The sequence below is a fragment of the Rana temporaria genome, chromosome 1, assembly GCF_905171775.1.
Source record: "Rana temporaria chromosome 1, aRanTem1.1, whole genome shotgun sequence".
NCBI lineage: Eukaryota > Metazoa > Chordata > Amphibia > Anura > Ranidae > Rana > Rana temporaria.
Window position 1 is genome coordinate 281,467,458 of NC_053489.1, and position 20,817 is coordinate 281,488,274.

At 39.5% G+C, this 20,817-nt stretch overlaps 1 protein-coding gene across 1 annotated transcript in view; it reads right to left on the bottom strand.

The window, feature by feature from the left end:
• Positions 1–2,192: 2,192 nt before the first annotated feature.
• The window catches only part of RORB (RAR related orphan receptor B), a 289,832-nt gene continuing 271,207 nt past the window's right edge, over positions 2,193–20,817 (bottom strand). The window contains exons 8-10 of the mRNA XM_040356221.1: positions 17,738–17,848; positions 10,406–10,518; positions 2,193–2,860 (exon numbers count right to left, since the gene is read on the bottom strand). Coding sequence (XP_040212155.1) covers positions 2,705–2,860; positions 10,406–10,518; positions 17,738–17,848 — 380 coding nt within the window. The 3' untranslated portion in view covers positions 2,193–2,704. The remainder of the gene's footprint in view (positions 2,861–10,405; positions 10,519–17,737; positions 17,849–20,817) is intronic.

Below are 20,817 nucleotides of genomic sequence, written 5' to 3' on the forward strand. Positions count from 1 at the left end.
ATATATATATATATAGCACCATATCCTAGAGATCTGCTGGACTGCTTGCTTTAATTGGCTACTCTTCTATTATCCTGATATTATAGCAATCGGCAACGCAATCTTCCATTAACACAGAATATGGCCCTTGGAATTAATTCTTTGAACAAAAGGCTCACAGAAGTCACATTGACAATAAAAAAGATTAGACTCTTGTAGTAAATAAATGAATACGGTAAATGTGTCCATAGACAGCTGCTAATTACTTGCATGGGATTGTCAAAATGAACAGAAAACACCAATTTTGAGAAAGAAGTTTTGATAGGAAAAAAGCACAACCTGCCTGGAGTTTGCATATTGTCCCTGTGCCTAAGTGGGTTTCCTTCAGGTACAGCAGTTTCCTCCCACATTCCAAAGGCATGCTGGTAGGTTATTTGGCTCCAGTCCAAATTGGCCCTACTATATGTGTGTATGAATGTGAGTAAGAGACCTTAGATTGTAAGCTCTTTGTGGGCAGGGACTGATTTGAATATAGAATGTATATAATAAGCGCTGCGTAAATTGTCAGCGCTGCATAAGTACCTGTAATAATATATAAATAAACTACATGTTACATTGATCTCTACGCACATGTGCTTTTAAGCCTGTCAAAAAACAGTTCATTAGCAAATGCCTGTCAAAAAACGGTTCATTAGCAAATACTTTTAAGGATATAACTCTAGAGGTGCAAAATTTATAAAAATTTTATGTTTTCCAAATTACTTGGTCTAGTACCAACTAATGCCTTGCTGAAATGCCAGTAAATGGTCAAAACTAAGTCACTGGGCACATGGGTTGGTGCCTTTTAAAGCTGGGGGGAGGGGCTAGGCTACATCCTTAATCATATACAAGTATACAAGAAGAAAACGTATTCTGTTTAAATGTGGCAGTTTCTAACTCACTAGATTGTAAACTGCTAGCAATGAACGTGACTTAATTATATTTTTAGTATTTGTTCATATATTATAAGGGCCTTGTTGTTTACAGAGCAATATTTATGTGAATCTGCATTTGAAATTTTAGGATGCTGAGAATTATGACTGGGTTGCTTTCTCAGATTGCCAGTGCTTAGGGTACGGAGTATTCATATGCCGCTATTAGCCTCACCCCTACTCCATCTTTTGTCCCATCCCTATACTCAGGTCCACTAAGTTTCCCAGGCAGTTATGGTTATCCTAGTTCCTAGTTATAACCATCAGTGTAGTGACTATATGCTAATGTCGCGTACACGCGATTGGAAATTCTGACAAGAAAAGTTTGATGTGAGCTTTTTGTTGGAAATTCCGACCATGTGTAGGCTCCATCTGACTTTTTCTGTCGGAATTTCTGACAGCAAAAATTTAAGAGCTGGTTCTCAATTTTTTCGACAAGAAAAGTTCTTGTCGAAAATTCCGATCGTCTGTATGCAATTCGACGTGTAAAAAAGCATGCATGCTCGGAATCAATTTGACGCATGCTCGGAATCATTGAACTTAATTTTTCTCAGCTCGTTGTAGTGTTGTATGTCACCACGTTCTTGACAGTCAGAATTTTGTGTGACCGTGTGTATTCAACACAAGTTTGAGCCAACATTCCGTCAGAGAAAAATCCACGGTTTTCTTGTCAGGATTTCCGATCGCGTGTACGCGGCATTAGAGTGCAATTGTTCTGTTTTCTGTTTCTAACAATGAGCAGTTTATCTGAAGTACAAAGATATATATATATATACTTTAAACCATTCAATAAAAAATATATTTTTCTTTGTTCCTTTGTAGATAAACCCTGCTATTTTGTTTAAGGTTACAGGAATAGGATACATTTTACAATCATGGCTTTCGTTTTAAAAAATGTGAAAGAAATATTGTCTTGCTAAAGCGTTACATTACACACCCTGCATGCGTTATACTCTACTAACCCAAAGTGGTGTATTCCCATTTGGAAGGTGTACAATACATTGGCAACAAATATTGTTTAAACAATGGCTTCGCTAACTGAAACTTGATTGCCCAAACATAAATACATAAATTTAAGGGGGGGTAAACACAACATTATCAATGAAAGACAGAAACAAAAGTAGAATCATTTCTTGTATAGTATAGGATTACACCACAGCAAAGGTGCATTTTGTGATGTGTGAGTGTATATATATATATATATATATATATATATATATACAAGCACACCAACTTTTATCTACACATGCATCTAAAACATAGAAATAAGTCAAATTTAAATTAGATTGTAAATAATCCAGAAAGACGAGTAATACTATAGAAGTATATACTCTTGTTGATATCTACAATAAAATTCTATAAATTGTTGTCTCTCAAATTATATATAAAAAAGTAAATACACCCAGTGTTTTATATATTAAGATAGACGCTTCAGCTACCAGGGGAGTTTGCAATACTTTATTTATTTATTTTTGCACAGTCCCCCCCCCCCCCCTCCCGGCAACTAAAGTGTTAAATGATCAGTTCCAAAGGAAATTCAAATAGTTATTAAAGAAGAGAATGAGAGAGCCTCACTCAGAGGTGCGTATTTACATTCTTCAAACTGTAGCGGTGAAAAATAATTCTAGTAAGTGCAGGACATTCCTAGTGCTGCTGTAGTGATGTTTTTTTGTGTTTTTTGTAAGTCCTTTGAGCACATTTCTTTTGTCTTAGTAGTGATGCATTCCATAGCTATGTGAAAGATCCAGCTGTCTTCACTTGCAGCCAGTGCTTGAGTCAGGGTTAAAAAGTTCCTTGTACAAAGGAGGGAACAATGTATTCACTATCTCTGGATGAGATTGCTTAAATACCTGCAGCTTCTCTCCATGTAAGTTGCAAAGTGCAGTTATGTTTGGTATCTTGGCTATTAACTGTGAAGAAAGAAAAAGAGAGATTAAATGACATAAGCAGAATGCTCAATTTCAAGGTTAGTTTTTTTTAATTATTATTATTATTTCTTTATTAATTTCCAATATATCAAAATACAAAACATAAAAAATATTATCCTTAATAATAGTCCTTTGCAATTACAATTACTCACCCCCCCCCTTCTCTGACCGTCCCTACCCCTTTCTTTATTATTTTTAATTCCATACCATCTCCCTATTCTCCCCACCTTCCTGCCATTCCAGCATATCTCCTTGTTTTCTTAAACTATGTCCAGCTTTCCCACATATTTGTAAATGTTTCCCCCCTACATCGTAAATATTCCATACTATATGTATTTTACACTCTTTTCATCCAATCTCCTATTGTAGGGCTTTCACTTTCTTGCCAATATGTTGGTATCAAACTTTTGGCTGCATTCATCAAATGTGGTATCACTGTGTCCTAATATTGTTTTATTTGGCTTTTTACCCCATTGAATAAATATAGCCATGGGTCTTCATATATGGGTCATAGTTCCCACTACTCTACATACTAGCCAACAATATGTGTACAATGTGAATTAAATCCCAAATTCTTAGTACTTTGAGGCCCCGTACACACGGCCGAGGAACTCGACGTGCCAAACACGTCGAGTTCCTCGGCGAGTTCAGCCCTGAAGCCGCCGAGGAGCTCGGCGGGCCAAGAGCTCCCATAGAACAACGAGAAAATAGAGAACATGTTCTCTATTTTCTCGACGAGTTCCACGGCGGCTCCATCGGGCCGAAAGTGTACACACAACAGAGTTTCTCGGCAGAATCAGGCTCTGACCGAGTTTCTCGCCGAATTCTGCCGAGAAACTCTGTCGTGTGTACGAGGCCTTAGTGTTATTACATGTGCATTCGTGTCTAACATACTATATATGGTGGTATCTATATGATTTTACCCAACAATGCATTACTAATTGTGAGTGAGTGAGTGAGTGAGTGAGTGAGTGAGTGAGTGAGAACTTGTATAGCGCTGCAAATGCGAACTAAATCGCCTCAATTGTCTTCTCTATTTTCACCCATCTTTTTTCACTTGTCTTTTTTGTCCACTCTATTAATCGTGTTAATAAAGCTGTGTTGTAATATTTTTTTAAATCTGGTACTGTTAACTCTTCTTGCCATTTGACTTTGCTTACTACCGAGAATTGTATTCTTGGTTTCTTATTCTACCATATAAACGTTAGTATTATTGTTTTTAGAGTCTTAAAGTATGTCACTGGTAGGGAGATTGGCGGCATTTAAAATGTACACATGATTTTCAGAAATATTACCATTTTTACAATATTTATTCATCCTATCCAATAGAGAGGCCTGATTGTTATTTTTTTTAAATTTCCATTTATATTTTGTTCAATAGCGGGATATAATTTGATAGATTTTTTCCTAGGGATGGTGTTAGTATTATTCCTAGGAATTGTAATTCTGTTTTTCTTCATGTAAATGGGAATTTCCATTGTAAGGCCTGTTCTTCGTGTTTACTCAGATTTATATTCAAAATCTCTGATTTTGAGGGATTGATTATTAGATTTGATAGTTCTCCATAATATTTCAATAGTTTCATAACATTTTGTAGTGTTATCTTGGGATTAGAGATGTAGAACCAAACATCATTCATGTATGCCGCTATTTTGTGCTCCTCATCTCCAATCTTTTCTACCTCCTATGTCCAAGCTATTTCAGATGGTTGCCAGGAGGAGTTCTAGCGACAGTACAAATAGCAGGGGACACCCCTGTCTTTTTCCATTAAACATTTCAAAGGGTAGAGATGAGGTCTTGTTAATCTTTACTGTTGCTGTAGGGTGGTTATATATGTTTTAATCCATTGGACCATCTTTTTGTCCTATTCCCATTGCTTCTAGTGTGTTCATTATAAAACCCCAGTCTACCCTGCCACAATTTTTTTCAGCGTCTATTGACAGGAATATAACTGGGGATTTTCCTCTGCTAATTTTATGTAGCAGGGGTAATGTGCTCACCCCATTATCCCTTCCTTTTCTTCCAGGTAAAACCTGACCTGGTCTGCATGTAATTTCAGGGTTTGTTGCACATTTAAAGGTAAAGTCCAGTAAACAACCTTTTATTAGAGATATATTGTTAGGTTTGGTTGGGTATTTCCCTTTAGAAAATATTGATTTCACCTTACTTCATCCTTTTTTTGCATCTCAGTGCTGCAAATCTCTTGAAGCTCTTGAAAATGCATTCTACTGGCCAGAATGTTAATTTACTCTGGCTGTTGAAATGCATTTACACGCATCGTTTAAGCTCATTTAGTCGTGTTAAAGTGCATGTTTTTTCTGTTGAACCGCTCCTCTCAAGAACTCCGCCTTTCATGTTTTTTTTACTGCACTCCTCTTCTAATATGCCTGCAAAGGTCTAGATGTGCATAGACACATACAGGAAGATTTTCTAGAACTGGTGCACTCAGAATCTGGTGTAGATGTACATAATAATCAACCAGCTTCCAGGTTTTATTGTCAAAGATTAATTGAACAAGCTGAAGTTAGAAGCTGCCTGGCTACCATGTACAGCTGTACCAGATTCTGAGTGCACCAGTTTTTTTTCCAACCTGTAACAGTTGCTGTTACAGGCTGGAAAAAAAAGAAAATCTCAACACCTGATTTAAACAGAATTTTTAATGCTCCATGTGCATGAGGCCTTAGTCAGTCTGCATGCTCCAAATAATAAAAGAGAGGGAGCTGTTTGGAAAAGGTGTATGAAAACTCAATAATTTTTTTTAGCTGTCTGTATACCTTCTATTCCTAATTGTGTCTTATTGTTCACTATTTGACTTGGTGATTCTCCAGAACCTCCTGCCATAGTGTGATAATGCCTTTTTACAGGGTGTTAATGCGGCAGCATGTCACCCTATAAAACATGTTTCTGCTTAGAGCCACATGCTGCATGCTTGCATGTTCAGTTTAAATCCTTGCATTGAGAACTTCCTATTCACCTCTTCTCTTATACTGCAATTGAAATAAATAATGGTTTCTTTGCTTGAGGGTTTGAATCCACTATAATGGTATAATAATTATAACTTAAAGATGAATGATATTTGAAGAATCAAGCTAAATGCTGGATGGCATGAATGATATTTACACACTTAACTCGGTTCAATAATTTTCCCATAAGTGTGTTTAGTTGGTTGTGTTTTAGACGTTTGTATATAGGCAAGTACCTGAGGTCTAGCATACAGATCCAGACTCATAATATAGTGCATATGAATTTTCCACAAACATTAAAAACAATTTACAATACATCTGTCATGTAACTTCTTTACTATTGTTCAGATGCAGGTATGGATTTTAGCTTCAAAATAAAACAGGCTTATTCAATAAGGCCAAACAAAGAGCCATGGGAATTTAAAAAGTGCATTAGCAACTAGTCAGTTTACTGTAGTCAGATCAATCTAGAGATGACTTCTGATTTTTTGTTATGAGTTACGGTGTTTCTCACATTATCACTGCTCTTTGCACAGATTGTGTAGACAACTCTGCCAGGAAGAGAGGGCTCCTCTGAGGCACAGAATCTTAAAGTAAAGGAGGTGTGGGTTCTGATGCATATCACTGCCAGGTCACAACCTTCGATCTGTTACACTGCCGACAACAACGTACTAAGTTGAAATGAAAGAGTATAGTCCATAAACAAGCTATGTCCAGAACAAGAGATGTTTAGGCAAAACTACAAGGCAGGCATTGACCAGTGCAGAGAGTCTCAAAGGTGAGGCATAACAAAAGTAAAGGTCCTTTCATAAGGCAGACATATAAACTGCAATAAACAGAACACATTTAAGAGATGCTGGAATTTCAGTACTTATTCCAATGGGTCAAATGCAAGAAAAACTTCAAACACGCTTAATAGCTCTGGTAATGCAGTTGTTAAACATACAGGCCTCCCTCAATAGGTACCCAGAAGCAGCTCAATGTATAGAGCTACAAAATAGAGTTAACTGCTGCTGACTACTGTTATAATTTCATTGCGGAGAAGCAGGAAACCAAGGAGATTTCACACCATATCAAATATATATCCATTTCATTATAGTTTTATTTGAGTATATTCAGGTCCTTACTCCATTTTTCTAAGCCCTGATGATAGGGAAGTTTTGTTTCCCTCAAAGACCATTGGTTGTTTTATGTGACTGTATTATGAACAATGAAGGACACTTTTGATGATTTCACTCTGTGGTTTGGCATCCATTTGTATGTCTATACTTTAATATAAACCAAAGCATCCAAAACAGAATCTCGATTCATAACAAAAACAGCACCAGATGTAAAAACATGGGGATTCAAATAGAGGAAGAAGCCTTGAGCTTGTAGGGTTAAAGTTTTTTGGGTGCAACTTGTCCTGCTGAGGTCCATTGGAACTACAGACAAAACAGTTAAATCCCTCCCCTGTTACAGGAGCAGCTTTCAGGTGGAAGAACTTGCTTAATGATGCCTATGCACAGTTCATTGAATAGACCAAACAGTAAGCTGCAAAGGAGATGCAAATAGAAACTAACAGTGCCACTTTTCTGACTATGCAAACACAGTCTCTTCTTGTCAAACATTGCCTTTAAAAGAAAAAAACAAACAAAAAACAAGCATTAACAAGAATGCCTGTTGACATGAGCTCTTCAATCTGAAAATGAATATAAACATTATTGGTCCAGTCACCTTTGAACTATGCATAAATTGTAGGCTGACGCTGCTGATGCAAAAGTCTTTATTTTACATGAAAGGGTATAGTTAGTATGGCTCAAGGTATCAGGAAAAAAATATTTGTCTTAAAAATGTACTCTGCTGGGTAATAGATAAAATTTCATGAATCAATGAAAAAAAAGGAAGCCTGGTGAGTTTAGCAGCACTTTAGCCTGTGCACTATTTCCAGATACAGAACGTTTTTATGCTTGGAATAGATGGTAACTGGTTGGCTTGCTTCTTCCAATTTGTACACATCAAAAGCCATAATTAAAGGCAGTATTTCCCAATCTCCAGTGGACTAACTCTTTGGAATACCAGTGCTTTGGGTAATTTTAGTATAGAAGGAGAATGCCTATACCACTTCAGCATTTATGTAATCAACAAAAGCGTGCAGCAAGCAAGCATGACAAGGGCCTCTCTATGCTAAAATTTCATAACATTAAAAAGATTAGAGGCAAGTATAGTTAGAGCCAAGGCAGGCCAACAGAATATGGTTTCTTGACTCTGAAACCATTCAAAAAATATACAATATTTATTAAGTGTTTCATTAGAAATATTTAGCATTTAATAACCAGAGCCTAATAAGAAAGTTTCAGGCAGAACCAGATCTGATGAAGTTATGTCTCTATCAAAAACATATGGAGAAAATATTTGGGGAGAACCTCACATAATTAACCACTTGCCGCCCGCCAATGACAGATTGACGTCGGCAAAGTGATTGTAGAATCCTGACTGGACGTCATATGACGTCCTCATGATTCTGAGCCGCTGCGCGCCCCCGGGGGCGCGCATCGCAGCGATCGTTGTTGCAGGGTGTCAGTCTGACACCCCGCAACACCGATCAAGGTAAAGAGTCTCTCACGGAGACTCTTTACCACGTGATCAGCCGTGTCCAATCACGGCTGATCACAATGTAAATAGGAAAAGCCATTAACCGGCTTTTCCTCACTCGCGTCTGTCAGACGCGAGTAGAGGAGAGCCGATCGGCTGCTCCTGTGACGGTGGGGGGGGTTTAACAGCCCCCCCGAGTATGCCCACTGGACCACCAGGGATGCCCACTGGACCACCAGTGATGGCCACTAGACCACCAGGGATATAAAAAAAAGTATGTCACCCTAGACCACCAGGGATGAGGAGGACACAAAAAATGGATGCCAATCAGTGCCGCAATGGATGCCAATCAGTGCCCACAACGGACATCACTGATTGGCAGGCATTGTTTGGCACTGATTGGCATCCATTAGTACAACACATACAATAGTGCCCATCTATGCCACCTATCAGTGCCCATCCATGCCGCCTATCAGTGCCGCCTTTCCGTGCCCATCCATGCCGCCTATCTGTGCCCATCTGTGCCGGCTATCTGTGCCCATCCGTGCCGCCTATCCAAGCCCATCCATGCTGCCTATCCGTGCCGCCTATCAGTGCCCATCTGTGCCGCCCATCAGTGTCGCATATTAGTACCCATCAATGCCACCACATCAGTGCCACCTCATCGGTGCCCATCAGTGCCACCTTATCAGTGCCCGTCAGTGCAGTACCATCAGTGCCCATCAGTGAAGGAGAAAACGTACTTATTTACAATGTTTTATAACAGAAACAAAAACAACTTTTTGTTTTCTAAATTTTCAGTCATTTTTTTTTTTTTTTTGCAGAAAATAAATATCCCAGAGGTGATCAAATACCACCAAAAGAAGACTCTATTTGTGGGAACAAAATGATAAAAATTTTGCTTGGGTACAGTGTAGCATGACCGTGCAATTGTCATTAAAAATGTGCAACAGCGCTGAAAGCTAAAAATTGGTCTGGGCGGGAAGGTGTATAAGTGCCCTGTATGGAAGTGGTTAAACATGCATTAATTCCTCAGTAGCTTGTAGGGCAAAAAAACATACAACATTTGAAGTCCGGTCACTTTAGGCTTGGGTGTTCCTGATCAGCATTATCCATAAAACACAGAGAATGATGCCTGGGTCCTTAGAACAAAACGTGAGAACTGAGAGTTTTTTTTTTTTTAAACTGATCATTTGAAAATAGTAACTCAGAGGGCTGATTATGTTCCTCGGAGGTCCAGCTACATGACCAATACTAATGTTGTATTGGTGTAATGCTGTATCGTTGGAAGGCTATCATTAGGACATTGTTTAGGTAAAGCCCTGGCACTGCTCACATGATCAAACATTGGATAAAGGTGATATTCCCTTTTTTTTAAGGACAATGTAATAATTTTAGAACTTTTCTAAAAAATAATTAAATAAATAATTATAATTTCTCAGGGGTGGGTCGGTTTTTATGTGAATTTATTGTAAATTTGAACTTTAAGTCTGCTTTAATGATAATGGAAGGTTAGTTGTAAAGTAGAAAAATATGATTTTATAATGTGCATCAAAATACAGCTGGATATCCTACTGCAAGCACTATCACTATGTCAAAACATTAGTCATGTGATCTGCCAGGGGAGATTGGATTGTCCCTGTAATAGATATAGCAGTAAGTACAGTACAGTTGCGTTGAACTGGATGCACATGTGCCTTTTTTCAAGCAGACTAACTAAGTAAATCAATATCTATTTTTATGTTTATGTAACTTGGGCAATAATAGTAAAAAAGGGTCTTATTTTTGCTCTGTTGGGGCTTGTAAATAAAACAGACGATTGCGGAGAAACATTAAACTACTGCCATATCTAATTTTATTGCATAATAAAGTGTCTGTTATTTTCTATGAGAAAAAAACATATGCATAAAATAGAAATCCATAGCCAAAATTAAAAAAATTAAGCCAGCCAAAATTAAAATGTTTCTTTGAGTCTAAGTCTACTGCTTACCTTTGCCAGTGTCTCATCATCTAGGTGGTTCTTCTGAATCACATGCTGAAGTGCAAAATAAATTCTCTCTTGAAGCTTTTGGACTTTCCTCGGTTCTATCAGCCACGGTCGATCTAATATAATATATTATATACAGAAAAACATTATTATTGGGTCACATACCTGAAATGCAATGCACAGCAGCACAAGTGCAAAAAATGTATGCCGTTTTCTGCTGAATACTGGACCATGATTTATTTGGTTTCTATCTGAACTAAACAAAGTAATATGTTCCTGCATATATAACATGTCTATAAATTGTGTAAAAAGATATTCAAACACAATATGACTGTGTTTTGTGTGTAACATGACATCCATGGTGTGTTTTCAATACTTCCCTACTATAGTCACATCAGCAGCCTCCATGTTCCTCTTCAAGGAATAACTAAAACATTAAAGAATGAAAGCAGCATATGATTTTGCCTTTGGTGGTAATATTTAGTGTTTCTTTGTGATGCAAGGGCTTTACTTTTTGTGAAAAATATGACCTTCCACATAGCCAGTGTAACGGACATATGCATGCTGCCGGGACAGTTATAATCTCATGCAGGGAGGACTACAAGGAACTGCATGGCTTGTCACAATTGGATGTACCACATTGTATTCTGAGCTCAAAGGGTTAATTGGACAAGTCTCTTTCATTGCTGAATGCTAATGTTCCCTTCGCATAGCTAATGAACTCTCTCTTGTGTAGGTAACAGCCCCCCTGTGAGGTGTATGCTGATGGGGATTATGTGTGAGTGATAATTGTTTTAAAGGTTAATTGAATTCTATTGAGAAAGGAATGTGACTGGCCAGAAAATGTTAAGTGGTTGCGGTGCCGAAGCGGCTAGAGACTGGTCAAGTGATTAATTCAAGGAGATGTCATTGTCGTTGTAAGCAGATATAAGCAGGTGAAATATGCCAAATAAAGTCAGTCTGTTTGACCCTTCAAACGTAGCCCGTCTCGTTTCTTGGAAGGGCGTTCGATGGGATATACCGGCGGTACCTGCATATCGCAGCTTGCCAGGGAAAAGGACGTCGCCAACGGCTGAGACCCTCACACTACATGGGTAGCCGTTACAGCCAGGAAGGGGACATTTTAGTTTAACTAAAAAATTAATGAAAATATAATGAAAGGAAAGAATGCGGTATCTGTGGATCTGAATTTCCACTACCTGATCTTTGGAACAGATTGGGTGCATTGTCAGTATCCACTAATTTTTTATTAGGAGTAATTATAGAGAAATCAAATACATAGAGAAAAGGGCACTAAAGCTGTTCAATGCATGGTGGACTGCCCCCTAGAAAAAAAGTGGTTGATGTAGACTCGACTTAGCACACGGTTGGCTATCGTCAGTAACAGCCAAATCTGTTGCCAAAGACATGATTCCAGTTAGCTTCTGATTATACATATCATGTGGCAGTGAATAGAAATAGTTGTTTGAGGGTTGCATGTTCAAATGTAGCCCTCCAACTATTGGGGCCAGATTCACAAAGAGATACGACGGTGTATCTACAGATACACCATCGTATCTCTGACTTACACTGGTCCTATCTATGCGCCTGATTCATAGAATCAGATACGCATAGATAGGACTAAGATCTGACAGTGTTACACTGTGTTACACTGTCGGATCTATTTTTCAATTTAAAAATGGCGCCGGGGGCGTTCCCGCTGATTTACGATAAATAATATGTAAATCAGCGAGATACGCAAATTCACGAACGTACGCGGACCCGACGCAGTCTTCTTACGACATTTCCGTAGCAGCGTACCCGTCGTATACTTACCCCTTCTTTTATCAGGCGCAGCCAATGTTAAGTATAGCCGGCGTTCCCGCGTCGAATTTGAATTTTTTAACGTCGTTTGCGTAAGTCGTTCTCGAATACGGACGGACGTCGTTTCCGTAAGTGTCGAAACCACTGACGTCCTAGCGACGTCAGTGGGAGCAATGCACGCCGGGAAATTTCGCGGACGGCGCCTGCGCATTTAAATCGGCGCGGGAACGCGCCTGATTTAAATAGTACACTCCCCTAGCCGCGGAATTTGAATTCCGCCGGGGGATTTAGGATCCACCGTCGCAAGTTTGGAGGTAAGTTGTTTGTGAATTAGCCACTTGCCTCCTAATCTTAATTCACGTAGATCGAGCGGATCTATAGATCCGCTGAGCTACGTGAATCTGGCCCATTATTTTTTTCTGTGACACAGTGATGCCTATCAACAGGGCATAGCGATTCTGTGTCACAGAATTCAAGGAAGTGAAAGTTCTGGGATCTTTAAAGAGTACATTGACAAACTTCAAGAATATTCATAATAACGGGAGTAGGGTAGAAATAATTGAAGTACAATGCAGAAATTTATATTTTGTTGAACTTTTTGATCATAGATAGAGAGTTATGCCACGTACACATGACCGTTTTTCATGTCATGCAAAAAACAACGGGCCATATTCTGAGTATAGTTACGATGGAGTATCTCAGGATACTCCATCGTATCTCTCTTTTTTGGCCAGTGTATCTATGCGAGTGATTCTTAGAATCATTGTCGCATAGATACGCTGAAGATCCGACATGTGTAAGTCACTTACACTGTCGGATCTTAAATGTAATTACTCCGCCGGCCGCTAGGTGGCGTTTACGTTCAGGTCTCATTTGTTTATGCAAATGAGCCTGATACGCTGATTCCCGAACGAATTCGCGTCGCGTAACCGTCGCTTACGTCGTTTGCGTAGGCATAAGGTTACCCCTGCTATATGAGGGGTAACCTTACGCCAGTCCCACGTAGGCCATGTTAAGTATGGCGTCGGGTCCGCGTCGTGTTTTCCCGTCGGGTACATAGTTTTACTAAGTCGTTCTTGAATACGACTTCACGTCAATGACGCACACGTCGGCGTCATTGACGTTTTACGCTGAGAACTGGAGCATGCGCACTGGGCTATTTTAAGCCCGGCGCATGCGCAGTTCGTTAGAATCGGGGGCGCACTTAATTTAAATAGAAGCCGCCCCCTTGGATTTACGCGGGGATACGCCGGGACAAATACACTACGCCGCCCCAAACTACGGAGCAAGTGTTTGGGGAATACAGCACTTGCTCTTGTAGGTTGGGGCGGCGGAGTGTAAATGGCTTACGCGACGCCCACCCGAAATCCACGGAAATATGGCCCACAGTTTTTCTGGACATGATTTGTCGTGATTCCTCTCAAGCCTGCCTTGCATACAAACGTTTGTGACAAAAAAAGCTTGAGCAAAGCGCGGTGACGTACAACACGTACGACGGCACTATAAAGGGGAATTTCTATTCGAATGGCGCCACCCTTTGGGTGGCTTTTGCTAATTTCCCCGTCTCATAACTTGCTTCTGAGCATGCGTGTTTTTTCCCCCCTCGTTGAAGCGTACACACGACCGTTTTTCACGACGTGAAAAACAACGAGAAAAAATCGAGCAGGTTCTAAAAAAAATCGCCCATTTTTTCCGTTGAGAAAAATGCTCTGGAGCATACTCACGGTCGTTTTTCACGACTAATTAAAAAAATGGCATTTTTCTCGTCATGAAAAACGGTTGTGTGTACACGGCATAAGAAGTATTTTGTGGGTACAAGGACTGTGGTATATGTGTGGAGTGTGTATTGCAAGCAGATTAGAACAGTGTTCCTCAAAATGTTTCTAGTCACACATTCCTGACACACAGACAAATGTGCTTTGCAGATGCACAGGGCTATCATTTATTTCTAACTGTACCCCCACACATTGGAAAATGTGGTGAATTGTTGACAATGTGCCATTTAAAGAAATGGGTCTAAATTCCCTCCATTTCTGTGGATAGGGCAGCCTATTGAAATGAATAGGCTGCCCTACATGCAGCATGTAGCCGCACAGATGTGAACCAATGGCTTGTCCACACTGGAGGTTAAAGGAAGGTAAAACCACATGGTTGAACCATTTTTGGAACCCCAAACCATTCTTCTTTAGCAGCAGCTAGGGTTGTACACTGACTGTGGCTGTGGATGGAAGTATGTTATAGGGGTCTGTGCTGCAACCACTCCGCAACTACGTGTACTGCATTGTACTGCGTGTGGATTCTGCACAGTAATGCTGCATTTAGGGGGTTAAAGGAGGTAACATATCACCACTTCACTGCCTGTCAAATGCCTCTAAAAAGCAATCTGAGCATGGGTCGCTTTTCTGAGGAATGGCAATCCTTGCTGCTATAATGAACGCGCCCTAAAAAAAAGCAGTTCTGATTGTACAGGATTAGGGGTCAAGATTAAAAATAACTACATTCATACTGTGCATGCATATACAACGACATGCATATACACACATACACATGCATGCATATAAACACACATATACTGTACAGACTTACATACTGTATATAAATACATACTTAGATATATAAACACACACAAAAACATACACATTTAACCCCCTTAGCGGTATCCCCGAGCGTGACTCGGGGTGGTTTTTCTATGCTACTATCGGTATCCCAGAGTCACGCTCGGGGTAGATGTGCAGAGTGTGCAGCGGCACGGCTTACCTCGCAGCATCCACAGACAAAGTTATTTACCTTGTCCCTGGATCCAGCGATGCATCCCCGCTGTGTGAGCGAGCGGGTCCTCGCTCGATTCACAGTGTCCCCGCCGATCTCCGTTCCCTGCGACGTTACGACGCACGGGGCGGAGAACGGTGCCAAATTCAAAAAAGTAAACAAACACCTTACATACAGTATACTGTAATCTTATAGATTACAGTACTGTATGTAAAAAATACACCCCCCTGTCCCTAGTGGTCTGCCCAGTGCCCTACATGTTCTTTTATATAATAAAAACTGTTCTTTCTGCCTGCAAACTGTAGATTGTCCATAGCAACCAAAAGTGTCCCTTTATGTCAAAAATGGTTTTAGAGCAGCTAGAAAACAGCGATAATAAATTATAATCACTTGCAGAATTGTGCGATAGCGATTTGTGGGGAAATTCGTCATAAAAAAAGTAATGACAGCGACAATTCTGCAACTGAGCAAATTTCAGTGATTTTGAGTTGATTACATTATTGAATAATTTTTATTATAATTATATTATTATTTGTTATAATTATTTATAATTATTTATTATATTATAATTTATAATTTTGTTTTTAAAACAAATTCATACCCGGGATGCCTACTAGACTCTTGTTTGGACAGATTTAAGTGAGTTATTCCTAAAAATTACAGGCCTACAGTATAAAACGCCAAATTTCCTTGCAAAATAATTGTACCGCTTTTGGTACGTAATTCCAGACAGAATCATACCGCCAGGGAGGTTAAACACACAAACATACATACACACACACATACATACATACACATACAAACACACAGATAGGCTTTTGAAGAATCGGCTGTTCTGTACCTGCACTCACACTGCCAAGTAATGCACTGTAGGGGGATGTGGAGAGCTCAGGACTTTGGAAGCCACCTATCCCTTCTATTGCTTTCATTTTCCTGACTGTGTGTCACTATCCTATCTCTGTGCTGATGTACAGTTAGGCAGAGGAACGATTGCTCGGTCTCATCTGAATGCCTTTTTCTACCAGGATGCTGCAGCCCCCCAGCTGAGAAAAGCTGGATTGACAATTTTTAACCATATTCAGCCACACACATTTTTTCCACCATAGCATGTTTTCTCCAGGTACCAAGGCTAGGATTATGTCTATAAAACTCTTGTTTGTGGCACTGTAATTAAAGCATTTTTTGTAGGTACTGAGGGACTGTGCTATATGTGTGCTGTGTATACAGTGCATAGGCTTAGATTTTATTTCATAATACTCTTTAGGTCCCTGCCACTGTAAGCACAAGTAGGCCATGACTACAACAAAAATATATTATCCAAGTTCTTTCTAAATTGCCAGCACAGCCTGCAATAGGGGAATTACACATGTTCGTGACTACAGTTCTTAGGATATGGAAAAGATGACTAAGCTACACTATGGCTGTAAAGCAGACCAGATTCAAAATAACTTCAGAATATTAAACTGTTGCTGACCGCCCCCCCATACATTTACTGCGGGTGGCGACTCCTGTGGGCAGAATCACGTACCTGTACATCTTCTGCATTTCCAGGTCTGGGGTACACACTGGGACTTCACACAACGGGATCCAATTAGTGGGTCCAGCAGACTCAATGTCTGCCAGCACCCGGCGATCATTTGGGACACAGGCAGAAAGACGGTCTGCCTATGTAAACAAGGCAGATCGCTGTTCTGTGAAAAAAGAAGGCTGTGATCCTGTGTTCCTACAAAACATGAACATGGATCTCTGCCTTCTCACAGTAAAAGCACCCCCTCACAGTTAGCAAGCACTTCCTAGGAACACATTTATCCCTTTGACCACCCCCAATGTTAACACCTTCCCTGCCAGTGTCATTAGTATATCAACAGTGCACATTTTTAGCAATGATCACTGGTCCCTGAAAAGTGTCACTTAGTGTCCAATTTGTCCACCACAATGTCGCAGTCCCGCTATAAGTCGCTGATTGCCGCCATTACTAGTAAAAACAATTAAAAAATAAAAATTCCATAAATCTATCCCATAGATTGTAGATGCTATAATTTTTGTGCAAACCAATCTTGTTTTTACCAAAAACATGTAGCAGAATACATATTGGCCTAAATGAATGAAGAAAGTTGATTTTTTTTTACATTTGTTTATTGATATGTTTTATAGCAGAAAGTAAGAATTTTATGTGTATTTTTTTCTAAATTGTCAGTGTTTTTTTTTTTATAGTGCAAAAAATAAAAACCGTAGAGGTGTTCAAATACCACCAAAAGAAAGCTCTATTTGTGGGAACAAAAGGACATCAATTTTATTTGGGTACAGCGTTGCATGACCATGCAGTTATCAGTTAAATTAACGCAGTGTCGTATCGTAAAAAATGGCCTGGTCATGAAGAGGGGTAAACCTTCTGGAGCTCAAGTGGTTATAATGCTTGAATGTGTGCGATTGGGAACTGCAGTGCTAAGCATTTTAGCAATCTAAACTTTTCATAATAGTGTACAGTATATGTAGATTATATACATTGTATTTTTGTCTCACTGAGCTGATAAACTCTGCTCAGCATTGGAAGTTAACAGAGTTGCTGAGAAGAAGAATCTTCTCTCTGGAAAGACTGTAAGAGGGTCGGAAGAGAATGAACTATAATGTGTGACACCTTCATAAACAAGTATGCTAACACAGCAACACTTTTTGAAAAAAATAAACATTTTCTGGAAAGAAATGAAAGGCAAGCGACATGTATAAATAGACAATATTTGTTAATAGCATGATAATTTGTACCTGGTGATATTAATACGGCTGCAGAAAACAAGGCAATTTCCTCTTCTGTTAGCTGGAGGGAACATAGACTCTTTGCAAAGTCAAATGCTTCATTCACGAAATCATCAGAACCTGTAGGCCAAGGAAAGCAGTATGAGAGGGAGAAGCTAATCATTGTGCAGTACTGTTCACAACACAGCTTGCCATCATGTCGCAAAAAAACAGGTGCTAGTAGGAAATAGTATTTTGGTTAGTTAAAATCTCCAATTTTCAATCGGCATCATGTGGAGAGAGAAAGAGAGAGAGAAAAAAAAGACTAGATCTAATTGGGTTTTAAAATAGATTTTTTTATATGTGTATATTACTGTTTTACCAGAGGTTATATTTTCTCATGGAAGTGCAGCATAATTTAGCTTTGCTTTTATTTCAGTGTAATTGACTGAATAATTGAAATGATATTTAGTATGATAATAATGCAGATAGGACCTGTAAAAAGCTTTTCATGATCTGCTAGTAAAAGCTTAAAGTGAAAATACAAAATTCTATTGTTCATCATGAAACCCGGAGGATGAGGTTTAATAGCTTATAGGTATGCTCTATACTGGCCCATGTTATATTACAATAACAGTTCTTTACTTTTTTGGATACAAGTATCTGTTACAACAATAATGAAGACATGTACATATACAGTGACTTGAAAAAGTATTCATACCCCTTGAAATTTTCCACATTGTGTTACAACCAAAAAACGTAAACAGATTTTATGTGCTAGATCAACACAAACTGGCACATAATTGTGAAGTAGAAGAAAAGTGATAAATGGTTTAAAACATTTTTGTATGGAGTGCATTTGTATTCAGCCTCCCTGAGTCAATACTTTGTAGAACCATCTTTCATTGCAATTCCAGCTGCAAGTCTTTTTGGGGATGTCTCTACCAGCTTTGCACATCTAGAGAGTGAAATTTTTGCCCATTCTTCATTGCAAAATAGCACAAGCTCTGTCAGATTGGATGGAGAGCATCTGTGAATATCAATTTTCGAGTCTTGTGACAGATCCTCAATTGGATTTAGGTCTGGACTTTGACTGGGCCATTCTAACACATGAATAGGCTTTGATCTAAACCATTTCATTGTAGCTCTGACTATATGTGTAGGGTCCTTGTCCTGCTGAAAGGTGAACCTCCGCCCCAGTCTCAAGTCTTTTTCAGACTCTAACAGGTTTTCTTCTAAGGCCCTGTACACACGAGGAGACATGTGCGATGAAAACGGTCCGCGGACCGTTTTCATCGGACATGTCTCCTGGGAGCTTTTGGTCTGATGTGTGTACACACCATCAGACCAAAATCCCCGCGGACAGAGAATGCGGTGACGTAGAAGACACCGACATTCTCAAACACGGAAGTGCAATGCTTCCACGCATGCGTCGAAGCAATTCGACGCATGCGCGGGATTTCGGTCCGCTGGTTAGACGTACTAACCAGCGGACATGTCCGACGGACAGGTTTCCAGCGGACAAATTTCTAAGCATGCTAAGAAACTTTTGTCCGCTGGAAACCTGTCCGCTAGGCCAGGAAACCTGCGGACCAGTTTCATCGGACATGTTCGGTCGTGTGTACGGGGCCTCAGATTGCCCTGTATTTGCCTCCATTCATCTTTTCGTCAACTCTGACCAGCTTCGCTGTCCCTGCTGAACAAAAGCATCCCCACAACAAGTTGCTGCCACCACCATGTTTCACAGTGGGGATGGTGTGTAAAGGATAACGTGCAGTGTTAATTTCCCGCCACACATAGCATTTTGCATTTAGGCCAAAAAGTTTAATTTTGGTTTCATCTGACCAGAGCACCTTCTTCCACAAGTTTGTGGTGTCCCCCACATGGCTTCTCGCAAACTGCAAACGGGACTTCTTAGGCTTTCTTTTAACAATGTCTTTCTTCTTGCCACTCTTCCATAAAGGCCAGATTTGTTGAGTACATGACTAATAGTTGTCCCGTGGACAGATTCTGACACCTGTGCTGTGGATCTCTGCAGCTACTCCAGTTACCATGTGCCTCTTGGTTGCTTCTCTGATTAATGCTCTCCCTGCCCGGCCTGTCAGTTTAGGTGGATGGCCATGTCTTGGTAGGTTTGCAGTTGTGCCATACTCTTTCCATTTTCGGATGATGGATTGAACAGTGCTCCATGAGATGTTCAAAGCTTGGGATATTTTTTTATAACCTAACCCTGCTTTAAACATCTCCACAACTTTATCCCTGATCTGTCCGGTGTGTTACTTGGCCTTCATGATGCTGTTTGTTCACAAAGGTTCTCTAACAAACCTTTGAGGGCTTCATGGAACAGCTGCATTTATACTGAGACTCTATTTACTAATTAAGTGACCCATTAAAGGCAATTGGTTCCACAAGATTTTAGATAGGGGTATCAGAGTAAAGGGGGCTGAATACAAATGCACACCACACTTTTCACATATTTATTTGTAAAAAATGTTGATATATAATTATATATATATAAATGTTGATGTTATAATTATTTATTATAAATTAATATTTCAGAACTCAGTGCTCAGTGTTAAGAAAAAACAGCACAAGTTAAATGTTGAAGGTATAGACTTGTACAGCATTGCAGTACAAGTAAAGATTTCACCTCACACAACATTACACATATTAATTCTTCAATGCATAGGGTATACATTATCTCTATTCTTCAATGATCATGTGTATGTGGAGGTGACTTTACTTTATTTAATACAGCATTATGCCTGCCTTATCTGATTGAGGCTGTTTACATGTAATGCCGCGTACACACCATCACTTTATGTGATGAAAAAAAACGACGTTTTAAATCATGAAATAAAACAACGTTTTTGAAACTTAATTTTCAAAAACGACGTGGCCTATACACCATCGTTTTTTCAAAATGCTCTAGCAAAGCGCGGTTATGTTCAGCACTCTTTTCCATTGAAGCTCGCTTCATAACTTGCTTCTGAGCATGCACGGGTTTAAAAACGTCGTTTTGCCCACACACTATCATTTTAATTGACACAAAAAACTACGTTTTGAAAAACGACACAAAAAATTGAAGCATGCTTCAATTTTTTTTGTCG